The sequence below is a fragment of the Physeter macrocephalus genome, chromosome 19 (genome assembly GCF_002837175.3).
Source record: "Physeter macrocephalus isolate SW-GA chromosome 19, ASM283717v5, whole genome shotgun sequence".
In the NCBI taxonomy this organism is placed as follows: domain Eukaryota; kingdom Metazoa; phylum Chordata; class Mammalia; order Artiodactyla; family Physeteridae; genus Physeter; species Physeter macrocephalus.
The window spans coordinates 11,771,493-11,786,900 of NC_041232.1; the positions used below are offsets into that span (position 1 = coordinate 11,771,493).

At 53.5% G+C, this 15,408-nt stretch overlaps 1 protein-coding gene across 1 annotated transcript in view; it reads left to right on the forward strand.

The window, feature by feature from the left end:
• The first annotated feature begins 883 nt into the window (after nucleotides 1–883).
• Nucleotides 884–15,408, forward strand: part of LOC114484418 (E3 ubiquitin-protein ligase DTX1-like) — a 20,560-nt gene continuing 6,035 nt past the window's right edge. Inside the window, exons 1-2 of the mRNA XM_028480541.1 lie at nucleotides 884–928; nucleotides 2,003–2,685. Coding sequence (XP_028336342.1) covers nucleotides 884–928; nucleotides 2,003–2,685 — 728 coding nt within the window. The remainder of the gene's footprint in view (nucleotides 929–2,002; nucleotides 2,686–15,408) is intronic.

Here is a 15,408-nt window from a genome sequence, read left to right on the forward strand (position 1 = left end):
GGGTATGACATGAGAAGTCAGGGATGGGTCCAAGGATTGGGGGTTTGGGGCTTGAGCAAAAGGAAGGATGGAGCTGCCAGTAACTGCAACAAGGAAGGCTTCAGGAGGAGCAGGTTTGGGGTGGAGGAAGATCACAGCTCTGCTCTGGCAGAGCTGAGTTTGGGAAGCCCATTGGACCTGCATGGGAAGGTGCAGAGGGAGCAGCTGGATACACAAGTCTGGCTCTAAGGGGAGAGGCTATTGGAATCATCAGAGTAGAGACACTATTTGTCTTGATGGATGCTTTTAGCAACCTTATAAGGAAGGTCTGCTTGTGCCCATTTTAGAGATGATAAAACTGAGGCTCAGAGCCATTGAGTCACCTGACCAGAGACACACAGCTGGAAAGTTGGGCAGTTGGGGCTTGAAATGAGGTCTGTCTGCCTCCCAGCCCTGGTGCCCCACCCAGACCCTGTGCTCTGTGGCTCTTCTCACCAAATCCTCCCACCAGCCCTGTGTGAGAGGGGAGGGGTGGCTCATGGATTATCATCACCTTCATTTTCGAGGTGGGGCCACCGAGACTTAGGGAGACTTAAGGGACTTGCCCACAGTTGAGGAGCAGTGAAGCGTGCAGCCTTCCTGCCAGTGTGCCACGTGAACCAAAAGAATCTCTCCCCACTGGCCCCAAGGCACAGAGCAGGCTAAAGGCACTGAGAGGTCTTGCAGCCTGGACCTTGTTCATCTCTTTTTAACCCAGTGTCCATGGAGCCTTGCTCTCAGGAAGCATCTAGAATTGGGAAGCATGGAGCAGAGGCTGGGAGCCAAACTTCAGGGCCCCTGTTTTTAAAATGGGAGCATGACTGCCCACCTGGCTGGGGTTGTCACGTGGTTATGTTCATTTTGAATGACGGCTCAGCACGAAGCCCTCCACAGAGCAGACAGGCAGGATGTTTGCTAAAAGAAGGAACAAATAAACAGATGCATGAAAAAAGGAATAAATAAGTGGATGAAGGAAAGGACCAACGCAAGGATAGCAAAAGGCGTGAAAGAATAAAATAACCGAGCTCAGAATGGATCAATATCTGAACTAATGAATTCATTCACACATTCAGCAAATATCTAGTGAACACCTACTGTGTGCAGGTGCTGGGGATACAGCAGTGAATAAAACGAAGTCCTTGCCTTGTGCCAGTGACATTCTAGTGGGAGGAGACAGACAGAAAGCAAGATATATATGTAACATATAAAGTATACCAGATGGAACAGGGAAGGAGAGAGGGGAAAGGAGGAATGTGGAAGGGTGCACATTTTTATATAGGATGCTCGTAAGTGAAGGAATGACTGAAACCATGGATAAAGTTGCTGAAGGAGAATAAGCGCAGGTATGAATGATGGCAGGCATGGATGAATGAGCTGAGAGAATTATTGAATGAATGAACTGAGGAATACACGAATGCACAAACCAAGGCATGAATAAAGGAATGCACGAATGAAAGAATTAAGGAATGCATAAATGAACTTGTGCTTGAAGTAATTAATGAATGGCTGGACTGATGAACGGATTACTGAATGAGTGAACTAATGAAGGACCATCAGTGTTGGCACGGCCGTGGCCTCTGCTGCGGCTCCCAGCCCAGGCTCTGACTCTGCTTCCCACCCCCTCCTTGTCTAAACAGCCCACACCCGCTTCTCCCTTCTCCTCCCCCAGGGCCTGTGACGGGCCACTGCTTCGGTGCCTGTGTTGACCCTTGAGTGGTGGGGGCAGCTTGCGACCCCTGCCCCCCTTGCTGACTTGCATCCCCGTCCTGACACCCGGCTTCCTTGCCTTCCACGACCCCCTCCCCGGGCCCGCGCTCCTCTCGCCCCAACCCATATGTGCTGACCCTCCAGCTCGCCCCTGCCCGTACTGACCCTCCAGCCCGTGCTCACCCCGGGGTTGTCCCCCGCCCCTCCGGCCTGTCCCGATCCCCCTGGCCGCGGACGTTAACGGCCCTCCGGTCCTGACTCCCGTCCCCCTTGTGAGACAGGCACCATGCGGCCGGTGCGGCGGAACTTCTACGACCCGTCGTCGGCGCCGGGCAAGGGCATCGTGTGGGAGTGGGAGAACGACGGCGGCGCGTGGACGGCCTACGACATGGACATCTGCATCACCATCCAGAACGCCTACGAGAAGCAGCACCCGTGGCTCGACCTCTCGTCGCTCGGCTTCTGCTACCTCATCTACTTCAACAGCATGTCGCAGATGAACCGCCAGACGCGCCGGCGCCGCCGCCTGCGCCGCCGCCTGGACCTCGCCTACCCGCTCACCGTCGGCTCCATCCCCAAGTCGCAGTCGTGGCCCGTGGGCGCCAGCTCGGGCCAGCCCTGCTCGTGCCAGCAGTGCCTGCTGGTCAACAGCACGCGCGCCGCTTCCAACGCCATCTTGGCTTCGCAGCGCCGCAAGGCGCCCCCCGCGCCCCCGCCGCCCCAGCCGCCGCCCGGAGGACCAGCCGGCACGCTCGCCGTGCGCCCCAGCGCCACCTTCGCAGGCGCCGCGCTCTGGGCCGCGCCCGCCGCCGGCCCCGCCGAGCCCGCGCAGCCCCCCGGCGCGTCCCCGCGGAGCCCGAGCGCCCCCAGCGGCGCGCCCACCCCGGGGCAGAACAACCTCAACCGGCCCGGGCCCCAGCGCGCCACCAGCGTGAGCGCACGCGCCTCCATCCCGCCGGGGTAAGCCGGGCCCTGGGCGCAGGGGTGGCTGCCCACTGGGGCTAGGAGCAAAGAATTACAGTAATTATAATAATCACAAGTAATATCTAGCATCTATTAGGTATTCACTTTGTGCCAAGCGTTAACTAAGAACCTTAACGCTCATTTATCTCCAGGCGGAAGGACCCTGTGAGGTAGGAAGCATCATCATCCCCAATTTACAGATGAGGAAACTGAAGCATCGGGAGAATTAGTAACATTTCCCAGATCACACGATTCACAGTGATGGGTCCATAGCAGCAACTATAATGGTGTACAGTCCGTGTTTCTTATTTACTAAACTGTTGATCTACACCACCTCATTTATTACACACACACACACACACACACACCCCAAAATTCCACCATGCCCCTGTTACAGATGGGGAGGCTGAGGCCGGGAGAGGTATGGCACCTTCTGAGGGCCACCCAGGTGGAGAGCAGGGATTGGAATTCACACCAATTCCAGGATTCTGTGCTGTGTTGTCTTCGAATTTTTAGAGGGTTTCCACCCCTGCCCCAGTCCATACCCATCTCATGTGGAGGCTCAGGCAAGCATTAGGCCCTTGTCCAAAATATTTCCCCTATAGGCCACATCTAAATATCACCATCACTTAGGGCTAATACTGTGCTTTTCAAGCTGGGCTTTAGGGACTCCCGGGGTGACCCGAGATAGTGGCAGGAGAGGGTGGTGGTTAAGAAGTCAGGCACACAAGAGCCAGCCTCTCTGCTCTTGTTTTAACCAGAGCAGCCCTTTTTGGAATCTCTTTTGTGAACTGGCTTTCCCAGCAGGATTTCACTGAGGAAGGGAACTCGGCTCATACCAACTTTGGAAGTCCCTGGATTAAGGCATCCAGGCCCCGGGATAGGGACCCAGTGAGCCTGTCAGCTCCCCACCCTGGAGCCCAGGTTCAGTTGATCTCAGCAGAGGACCAGGCCCTGAAGTGGTGGGAGAGAGGGAGGAGCAAAGACCTTGACCTTGAGATAGACCAGAGGGAAGAGAGCAGGTGGGGTGTGGGTCGTGGTGCCCCAAAGGCGGAACGGGCGCCAAAAGTCAGCTCTGCTCTTATCCCTCTGGCATGGCCCAGGAGAGCGACCGTGCTGATCTGACCTCAGCAAAGGTCAGGCATGGAGACAACCTTTGGGGTCACCGTATCCAGGTCTCCCCTTTCACCAACAGAAACTGAGGCCTGGGGAAGGGAAGAGACCCTGAATTAGGCTGCCCTTCTGAACCTTTGAGAGTCTGACAGCTTGGGTTCAGATCCCCTCTTGGCAGCCACTTATGAGCTGTGAGATCTGGGGCAAGTCCCTCCCCTTCACTGAGCCTCAGTTTCATCATCTGTCAAATGGAAGCTGTGTGCCTGATCATAGCACCTACATCGCGATAGTCCTGCAGTGGCAGCCAGGACTACCATTGTTATCCAGGAGGAGGGCTGGTATGGGGGCCAGGGGAGCTGTGATTTTCCATGGGAAGGACTACAGCAGCCACCACCTGCCTGCCTCGTCCTCCCTTCCCCTCCTCGCCACCTTCCCCTCCAGGTCATTCCTCTATGGCCCGACCGTCCCAGTGCTCACAGAGAGGAGCCCTGAGGAGGTCAGGGAAAGCATCTTGGGGAAGCATTGCGGGAGGGACTTACCCATCTGGGGATCACAGACAGGTATTCACTGTGGCTCCCTGTAAATTGCGACCTGGCTCTGGCTCCCTTATGAAAAGAGAGGGCAGGAGGGCCCCAGAATGACAAGAAGAGTAGAACAGCAAGTTGGAGTAGATGCGGGAGGGGGCAGAAGCGGTCAAGTCCCAGGGGCCTTTGCAGCAAGAATTCAAGAAGCTTCTCTCCGGGGCTGTATTGTTGAAACCCACTAGTGGATTATGAAATCATAAGATTGTAACCAGAATTTTCTGGGAATGGAATGGAATAGAATAGAATAGAAAAGAAAATATTGGCATGCATCATACATAGTAACAGTAAGAATTGTTCCGTGAACCTTTTGCATGATTTCTACATGTGTTTAATGGGTCGCCAGGTGAAATGAATTTCTCAGTCACTGATGAAACTTTTGAAAGCCACTGTTTTAGGGCAAGCTGGGAATTGCTCAGTATCGGTTCTCCAAATGTGTACGGTGGGTGCATGTTTACAGAGACCAACAAGACAAACAGGGTCCAAACTGCCAGACACACAGCCAGCAAACGAGTAAATGAACACAATTGCTGGAGAGAGAAGGAAGTGCTGGGGAAGGTGGTGGGATGGGGTGGAGTGGTTGAGAGGGAACGGGGTAGTCAAGGCAGACTCCACCGAGGAGGTAGGTAGCCGGGCCTGGAGAAAGGCTGTTCCAGACAGAGGGAACCGTATGCACAACTTCAATGGGCTTAAAGGACACAGCATGTTTAGAGAAGGGCTAGAGGTGTGGGGAGGCCTGGAGTGTGAGGTGCCAGCGAGAACAGAAAAGGGCATCCCAGGCAGGGGCAGTGCAAGTGCAAAGGGGCGGGGGTGAGAATGAATCCAGCAGGTTCTGGAGACTGTGCAGGGATAGAGGTGGAACGGCAGGGGCTGAGATTTTTTTCCATGTTGGGAGTACAGAGCCAGACTGCAGGGCCTGAGGTGGGGCCTGGGCTTGGTGCTGCCAGCAGTGGAGAGCTATAGAGTGTGCTTGAGCTCAAGAGGGCTCTAGAGAGAAGAAAGATTTCTCCCTGGGGGTGCTGATCATGAAACATATCCTCCTCTGACCTGCCAGCACCCTGCTCTCCCCAGCCATGTGCCCCCTACCCAGTCTGTATCACTCCCCCTCCTCTTTCTGGAAGCTATTTCTGACCCTCTCTGAGACCAGACATTGGCCTGGAAAGGGGACATGGGGCACTGGTGGGGCTCCCTCATCCCTCCCTGGCCATGTAGACCCTGCCCAGTCTCACCCCTGCCCCTCTAACAGACCCTCCTCAGCCAGACAAGCCTGGGTGGAGGCCACCCAACCCTCATCTCCAAGGAACTCCAGCTAAAAATACCCCTGGTTCAGCGTGGGGGGGGTGGGCACAGGACACGTGGAGTCTCCTGCTGAGTGAGGGGAGTAGGAGGAAGGAGGCATGGGGATGGCAGACCCTGGTTCCTCCAGACTGAAGCGTCCCGTTGCCAAGGCAACTGAGGCCCTGGTGCAGCCTATGATGGGAAAGGGATGGAGTCTCTGAGGAGCTAGGCAGCCAGGCCCCCCACCTCCACCCTGATGCCTAAACCCCACAGAGCCCCTCATGGCCCTTCTCACGGTCTCTCTGCCTCTGTGTTTATGTCTGTCATTGTGCCTGGGCTGCCATAACAAAGTGCCACAGACCGGGGGGCCCAAACAACAGAAATGTAGTGTCTCGCACTCTGGAGGCTGGTGGTCTGAGATCAAGGTGTCGGTAGGGTGGATTTCTTGTGAGGCCTCTCTCCTTTGGCTTACAGATGGGCACCTTCTCCCTGTGTCTTCATATCATCTACCCTCTGTACCTCTGTGTCCAAATTTCCTCTTTATAAGGACACCAGCCATATTGATTAGGGCCCAACATAATGACCTTGTTTATAACTCGATCACCTCTTCAGAGATCCTGTCTCCAAAGTGTCTGGGGGTTTGGGGGGCGTTAGGACTTCAACACATGAGTTCTGGGGTGAACGCAATTCAAGCCACAGCAGTGTGTCTGTGACTTTCCTGTTACAGCTTTCTGGGTCTCAGCCTCCCTTTCAGTCTCTCTCTTTCTCCCTGAGACTGTGTCTCCCTGTCTCTGTCTGTCTGTCTCTTGTTCCTTCTCTCCTGCCTTTTTCTTTCCCTCTCATCAGCTCTCTCCCTCCCCTGCTCCCTTCTCTCCACCCTCCCTCTCTCCTGCCGAGAGAGGTGCATGGCTTCCCCTCTCTGGCCTCAGTTTCCCCATCTGCCAAACGGAGCTAAAATCACCCCAGTCCACACGTGCTGGCTCAGCAGAGCTGATGCGTGTGCAAATGCATTTCAAATCACTGCACATGATCTGTGTGCAAGGGAGGGGTGAACTCTGACATCATTCTTTGTCATCCTTCTCACCTCCCATCCTCATCTCAGGACGGAGGTCCAGAGAGGGGCACTGACTTGCCCCCAGGCCACACAGCCAGTGAGGCCAGAGTGTCCCCCTGGCCAGGGTTTTTTTCCACTCCCCCTGTGACGGGGCGGGAAGCCAGCTGGCAGCCGGGGCCTGGGGGACAGACACAGAGGGGTGGGAAAGATCCGCCCCGTCACCTGAGAGGGCAGCATCCAGCACTTTGGAACACAGCTGTGGGACAGACTCAGAGTTTCCAGCCCACGTGGTGGAGGGGAGAGGGAGGGGGACAGCTGCAGGCCTGTTTCCGTTTACTGAGCGCTCAGTATGTCCCAGGCTCCAACTCATGGCTTTTACATGCATCGCCTCTCTTGATGCACACAGAAACCCAAGGTGGCAGGTCCTATTATCCCCATTTTTCAGATGAGGAAACTGAGGCTCTGAAAGGCTGGCACTTGATCAAGGTCACGCTATTAGGACTCTGATTCAAAAACCCCAGTCATGGGCTTCCCTGGTGGCGCAGTGGTTGAGAGTCCGCCTGCCGATGCAGGGGACACGGGTTCGTGCCCCGGTCCGGGAGGATCCCACGTGCCGCGGAGCGGCTGGGCCCGTGAGCCATGGCCGCTGAGCCTGCGCGTCCGGAGCCTGTGCTCCGCAACGGGAGAGGCCACGGCAGTAAGAGGCCTGCGTACCCCCCCAAAAAAACCAAAAAGCCCCAGTCAGCCACGGTACTGGGGTACCCCACCCCCCTGGCTGCCCACTCCAAGTTTCCAGCCAGGGTCCCAGAGACCTGGCCCTGATTCCACAAGGTGTTGTGGAGTCCAGGGAGTAGATGGACCCACGGAGGCTGAGTATGGGCCCAGCTTCTGTGTCTCCTCTCACTGTGTGACCCCAGTGGAGCTCATTGCCCTCTCTGGTCCTGTTTTTGCACCTATGAAGTGGGGCTGGCAACAAAGACCAACATGGGGGCAGATGTCAGAGTGCCTGCATTTTCAAATCTGCCCCTAGCAGTGGGAGAGGGGGCTTACCCCTGCCCCTGCCCGTACATCCCTATCAGACAAGTACGATGTTGCCAGCCTAATCAGTGCCATCGAGATGCCATTTGAGGTTTTTTTTTTTAAATATTTATTTATTTATTTATTTATTTATTTATTTTATTTTTAGCTGCGTCGGGTCTTAGTTGCAGCATGTGGGATCTTTCGTTTTGGTGCATGGGCTTTTGGTTGCGGTGCGTGGGCTTCTCTCTAGTTGTGGTGCGCAGGCTCCAGAGCGCATGGGCTCCGTAGTTGCGGCACATGGGCTCACTAGTTGTGGCACAGGGGCTCAGTTGCCCCACGGCGTATGGGACCTTAGTTCCCCGACCAGGGATCGAACCCGCGTCCCCTGCGTTGGAAGGCGGATTCTTAACCACTGGACCAGCAGGGAAGTCCAGCTTAATAAAATTAGGCAGGTTATGTCTGCTGCTGAATTTCTGTACTAAAGACACAGGTAGATTTGGGGCTGATTATGCATTTTTAAATGGTGGGTTCCACTTTTCCACCTGAGCAGGTAGTCTGGAGTTTCCACTGCTGGTTTTGATGCTGCTTGCGTCACCGCTGAGAATGCCTGGACTGGGTGTGGGCTTTTCCAGCTAATTCTCTGACCCTCTCAACCCGACATTTATTGTAGGTACAAAAGGCTGTATCCAGTCATCACCATGCTTGTGCCTTGGGAAGGGCTTCTGGCGATTCTTGGCAGTCAAGCTTGGAACTCAAGAGAAAGGGGTGAGCCTCTCAGCCTGGGGAAAATGAAGGTGGCAAAAGACTGCAGACCAAGGCAGAAAATCATGAAGGGTATAAAGAGAATGAATGCAAGGGGAGCTCCCACTCTCAGCATTCAAAGCAAGGGTAGTTAAAGCAAATTAAATGAGGTTTCACATGCTGGTTAGTAAACAAATGGCATGTGTGAGCCCAAGGCAGGAGGCAGATCAAAAGTGGCAAGTGATGTAACCATACTAAATACTCATCTAAGTACCTTCTTTAATGGTAAACACCCACAAGGCACTTAGCCATGCAGGCTGTCTCATGGAAACATGTACCTATACAGTGTTAAATGAAAAAGGTTTTGGGATGGAATCTATCTATCTATCTATCTATCTATCTATATTTTTTTAAGGGCCCGCTATGCCCGGGCACTGTGCTCAGCACTGCCCTGCCGTAAGCCTGACATTCCAGAGCCCATGCTGCGCTGTGGGGTGAGGGACTGAGCAGCTGTGTGACCTTGGGCGCTGTGTGCTTCATTTCTAAATGGCGGCCATAGCAGTACCTCTCTCATGAGAATGTCTCACCGGCATTTCTGGGTGGCCTTTTCATGAGGGATTCAGAACTTGGCTCAGCTGCCAGCATCCTAATGAAACCATGCACCTGTCCAGGGCACATTTGCCTCTGCCCCCTCGTGCCCCCCACAAACACACACCATGCACGTGGGCCTTCAGAGCTCAAGCCCGGTTGTATGCTCCCTGGGCTGTTCACCCAGGCACACCGGGAGGTGGCCTGGTAACATCTCCCCTGTGGTTCTGGCCCCTCCTGGACTCTTGGATTTTGCTTCTGGCTCTCCTTGACTTGGAGCCCCGTCTTGGGGTTGCAGGACTCAGCTCTGTGCCCTCTAGAGAGCTGAGCATCCATCCTGGGCAGGTCCACGGAGAGAGTCCCCAACAATCCCTGCCCCGCGCAATGTCCCCAGCCATGGCTATGCATGTGGTCCTTTGACACAGATGGGAGGCACTGTGTCAGTCACTCACTGCTGAGTAAGATGTGCTCCCCATCCTCTGGGCCCAACAACTGGGGGTCCCCCGACCTCCAGGCACTGTGTGGTGGGAGCAGGAGGGCCCACACCGGATCTTGGCCTTCTTTGTACCCAGCCTCCCTGGGCAGTGAGACAAAGAGTCCTGGTGCAATCTCTCTCCTCCACCTCTTGAACCTTCCATAATTTCTGAAGCATTTAATAATGCTTCTGGGGCTTCCCTGGTGGCGCAGTGGTTGAGAGTCCGCCTGCCGATGCAGGGGACACGGGTTCGTGCCCCGGTCCGGGAGGATCCCACGTGCCGCGGAGCGGCTGGGCCCGTGAGCCATGGCCGCTGAGCCTGCGCGTCCGGAGCCTGTGCTCCGCAACGGGAGAGGCCACGGCAGTAAGAGGCCTGCGTACCCCCCCAAAAAAACCAAAAAGCCCCAGTCAGCCACGGTACTGGGGTACCCCACCCCCCTGGCTGCCCACTCCAAGTTTCCAGCCAGGGTCCCAGAGACCTGGCCCTGATTCCACAAGGTGTTGTGGAGTCCAGGGAGTAGATGGACCCACGGAGGCTGAGTATGGGCCCAGCTTCTGTGTCTCCTCTCACTGTGTGACCCCAGTGGAGCTCATTGCCCTCTCTGGTCCTGTTTTTGCACCTATGAAGTGGGGCTGGCAACAAAGACCAACATGGGGGCAGATGTCAGAGTGCCTGCATTTTCAAATCTGCCCCTAGCAGTGGGAGAGGGGGCTTACCCCTGCCCCTGCCCGTACATCCCTATCAGACAAGTACGATGTTGCCAGCCTAATCAGTGCCATCGAGATGCCATTTGAGGTTTCTTTTTTTAAATATTTATTTATTTATTTATTTATTTATTTAAATATTTATTTATTTATTTATTTATTTATTTTATTTTTAGCTGCGTCGGGTCTTAGTTGCAGCATGTGGGATCTTTCGTTTTGGTGCATGGGCTTTTGGTTGCGGTGCGTGGGCTTCTCTCTAGTTGTGGTGCGCAGGCTCCAGAGCGCATGGGCTCCGTAGTTGCGGCACATGGGCTCACTAGTTGTGGCACAGGGGCTCAGTTGCCCCACGGCGTATGGGACCTTAGTTCCCCGACCAGGGATCGAACCCGCGTCCCCTGCGTTGGAAGGCGGATTCTTAACCACTGGACCAGCAGGGAAGTCCTGCCATTTGAGTTTTCATACCTCTGGTTCTTAGCCTGAGAACCTCTTCCTGTTTACTGGCCACCAGTGATTCCTTCTTTTACCAATCACTTATTTATTTCTTTTGCTTCTCCTTCTCTTGGGCTCTTTATTGCTTCCTTATTGATTTGCAAGCACTTCTCCTACATTAAGGGTATTAACCCTTTAACTATCATCTTTCCCCAGTTTGCTATTTCTTTTTACCTTCTTTATAGCCTATGTCTGTCTGCTTTTTAATTAGTTAATCTTTTTATGTTCAGCAACTACTGTGTGCCAGGCACTGTTTGGAGCCTTGGAGATACAAAACCATGAGCAAAACAGACAATCCCTGCCCTCCTGGAGCTCACATTCTAGTGAGAGACAAACAATAAACAAAATAAATAAATTCTAGAATATGGTAGAGAGTAGTAATGATTACAGAGATAAAATAAAGAAAGGAAGGGGTGTAGGGGGTGGTGGGAAGGATGTAATTGTAAACAAAGAGGTCAGAAAAGGCCTCACTGAGAATATAACATTTGAGAAAGGATTGAAGGAGGTTGAGAAGCAAGCCACGCAGAGAACTGGGGGGAGAGCATTGCAGACAGGGGGGAACAGCTTGTGCAAAGGCCCTGAGGCAGGAGCAGGCCTGGTATGTTCGAGGAGGCGTGTGGCTGGAGAGGCTACAGGGGATGTGGGGTGGGAGAAGAGGTCAAAGATGAAATGGGGCCAGTCCTGCAGGGCCCCGAAGGCTGTGCTGAGGAATTCGGCTTTTACTCTGCATGGGATGGTAGCCAGCGGGGTTGGGAGCTGGAGCCAGGCTGGCAGGCTGGCGTGACTCTGTTGTCACAGGTTCAATCTGGATATGGAGAACAGGTGGGGAGGTGGGCTTTGATGTGGTGGGTGTGTTTGGGTGTTTTCCTTCTTCTTTTTATTTCCTGCAGTGATTTTACATTTGTGTTCTAAAGAATCCACATTTTGTTTCTCCGGCTCTTTCCTGGGTATTACTTTTAAATGCTTCAAAAGTAACAAAGTCCCAAAAGGCACAACATGAAAAGTCTCACCCTCACCATGTCCTCACGGGGCCCCTAGCCTGCCCACCCTCCCCCTTTTCCTGTCCTGGCTGGAGTGCCTTGGCTGTCACCCTGCCTCTCCTCTCGCTGGGCTCCCCCAGCGCCTCACCCACTGCAAGGTCAAACCAAACTGCCCCATCCCCCCGCCCCCCAGACCTGAAGCACTTCCTGCCCTGCTCCATGGGAGGTCAAACCACACACTCCTGTCTACGTGTCTGCCCCGGTCAGGCTGTGGGAACCAACCGACAGCCCTCCCCTCCCCTCCCTTCCCTTGCCTGGGCTCCACCCTGCACCGACAGAGCAGGGAGACCAGGAGGGTGGGGGAGGGTGACACGGACCCCCCAGGCCTCTGGATAAACCTGGGCCCTAAATGACAGCCACCCCTCAAAATATCGCTCTAGGGGGACTTTAGTACCGTTGAACCCCTAGGAGTGGACAGGGTCAGGGGTGAGAGGTCCCATTTGACAGAGGGGAAACTGAGGCCCATAGAAGCTCAGCAGCTTGTTCAGGCAGCGGTGGGGGGGGGCGGGGGGGCGCTGGAGCGAGGAAAGGGGAAGCGAGCGACGCCACAGCAGCTGTTGATGGTTTGTGGCTTTTGCTGGACCCATGGGGCACCCTGTCTCCCTGGAGCTTGCCGTGATGTTCTCAGCCCTCAGGCTCTGCAGAGGGGTTGGGGGTGCAGACCTGGCTGACCCCGGACTGTGGGGGTCAGGGGTTCAGGTACAGGATGAGTGGGAACTGAATAGGGGCAGGTGACAGGAGCAGGCCTAAGGAACAGGGGAGGGGGGGCCCATGTGCTATTCAACTTCCTTCTCCCCATGACATGCCACTCTCACTTCTGCCCCCTCCTCACCCACTTGGACCCAAATGACTGAGGCCTGAGCCTCCAGAGGCTCCCCAAGGGGCCATGGGGTAAGTACCAGGTGTCTAGAGAGCACCTGAGGCCAATCAGAGGACCTGAAACCACCATCAGAGAATGTGACATGCCTGGGGCCTGCCAGGGGCATGGAGGAGAGGGAGAGGACAGGGAGGCCAGCCTAGGTTGTGACTTCCTGCGTTTCTGGGGTTCTGAACCCCCTTGTTGCTTGGGACAGAGAGGAGTGGCCAGAGCAGGCAAATGTATCCACTCATGAAGCCCTCAATGCAGGCCTCCCAAACCTGAGCCAGCTCCAGGGTCCAGGTCAAAGGCTTTGGCCCACCTCTAGGGCACAGAGGGCTCAGAAGGCTGGCTCAACTCCAGGTGACCCCACAGATCTGCCTGGTGGGCTCAGCTCTGGCCTCTGACTCAGAAATTCCAGGATCACTAACCAGCTGGTTGACCATCGTGAAGCCACTTCCCCTCTCTGGGCCTCATTCCGATCATTTGCAAGATAAATGACAAACAGATTTCAGTTCATGTGCTGGCTCTGCTTGAATGGAAATGACTTCCTGGAGCACTCTTGACAAGGATTCTGAAGTTACATTTTAGCTTAGTGGAAAGGAGTGCTAGGATCGATTGGTGATGCCTGCCATGGGTGCTAGATAGGCAGTAGTGGTACCCATGTCATGTATTTGCCATCCCTGCTCCAGCCTTGTCTCTGGGGGCACATTTGGTGTTAGAACTACTGTTTCTTTTTCTTTTCCTTTTTTTCTTTTTTTAATTAATTTTTATTGGAGTATGGTTGCTTTACAATGTCGTGTTAGCCTCCACTGCACAACAAAATGAATCAACCATACGCATACGGACATCCCCTCCCTTTTGGACTTCCCTCCCATTTATGTTACCACAGTGCATTAGGTAGTTCTATACAGTATATTCCCAGCAGCTGTCTATTTTATACATAGTATCAATAATGTATATGTGTCAATCCCAGTCTCCCAATTCCTCCCACCCCACCCCTTTCCCCCTTGGTATCCCTACATTTGTTCTCTACATCTGAGTCTCTATTTCTGCTTTGCAAATAAGATCATCTATACCATTTTTCTAGATTCCACATTTATGCATTATTATACGATATTTGCTTTTCTCTTTCTGACTTACTTCACTCTGTATGACTCTTTCTAGGTCCATCCACATCTCTACAAATTACCCAATTTCATTCCTTTTTACGGCTGAGTAATATCCATTGTATATATGTACCACATCTTCTTTATCCATTCCTCTGTCGATGGACGTTTAGGTTGCTTCCATGTCCTGGCTATTGTAAGTAGTGCTGCTATGAACATTGGGGTGCATGTGGGTTTTTTTAAAAATAAATTTATTTATTTATTTTTGGCTGCACTGGGTCTTCGTTGCTGCGCGCGGGCTTTCTCTAGTTGTGGCGAGCGGGGGCTACTCTTCTTTGCAGTGCGTGGGCTTCTCATTGCAGTGGCTTCTCTTGTTTTTTTGAATTATGGTTTTCTCTGGATATAAGCCCAGTAGTGGGATTGCTGGGTCATATGGTAGTTCTATTTTTAAGAACTACTGTTTCTAAGGACACCAGGCACCCCTCTGAAGAGACCAGAGAACTAGTAGACCGACTCCTTAATTGGCTCAACTCCTCCATTCAGTGCTTACTGAGTACCCATTTGCACTGAGTTTCATCCTCAATCCTGGGGTCACAGGACTGGGTCAGAAGCTCACAGTCTGGTGGAAGAGATAAGAGTGGAACCCCACAACTAGGAAGCAAGACAGGAAATGTGTCCTCAGGAAAAAAAAAAAAAAAAAAGATAAACACAGTCCCCTGGGAATTCAAAGAAGGAGTGGTTATGTATTTGCTTGCGGTCGATCAGAAAAAGCCTCATGAAGACAGTGACCTTTGAACCTGTCTTCAAAGGGAAGATGTGAATTGGGAATAGACAGTATGGACAGGCAGGGGAAACAGTGTGACAAAGATACACAGACAGGAAAGGGCAGGGAACAGTGTGAGGAACAGCAACTAGGAAAATCTCCCCAAATTATCTCATCCTGCCTTTGAACATTGCCTCCCAGCCAGGGCAGGTACGAGGCATGTGTTTGCTCTTCTGTGGCAAAGGAAAGAGAAGGGAGCCAAACACCCTAACCCTCTTTCCCAGACTCGTCCTGGGGAGATTTTTTTCCTCAGATAACAGCCTCCTGCCTCAGTCTCTGAGTCAGGGTGAGAGAACTTGGTTTCGTGTCACATGGCTGAGAAAACAGACTCTGGAGTCTGGCTCACATTTGGGCTCTACCACTTACTGGCAAGTTACTTCATCTCTCTGGGCCTCAGTTTCCCCTTCTGTAGAATGGGATATCACAGACTCGTTGGGACGATTAGATGAGCGAGGGAAGGTCTACAACAGAGTCTGGGACATAGCGAGCTCTTGGAATTACTGACCCCTGGCCCATCTCTGTGTGGCACGTTCACTGAGACAGGTTCCAGGAAATGTCTGGGTTCCCCCAAACCTTGCCATGGAATCTCTGCCTTGAGTTGGATGGGGAGCATTTCTGGGAATTTCTTAGAGAAGGTTTGCTCGCGCTGTTCCCACGGATGCCCACTTAGTGTGCTCACTTTAGAATGAAAGTTGGCACAGGGTCTCCGAGGGCCTAAAGGCTACAGAGGGGCTTCTCTGGGGCAGCTGCTTCAAGGCTCACTTCCAATGTGTGCAAAAAATGCATGGGGAGGGCTTCCCTGGTGGCGCAGCGGTTGAGAATCCGCCTGCCGATGCAGGGGACGCGGG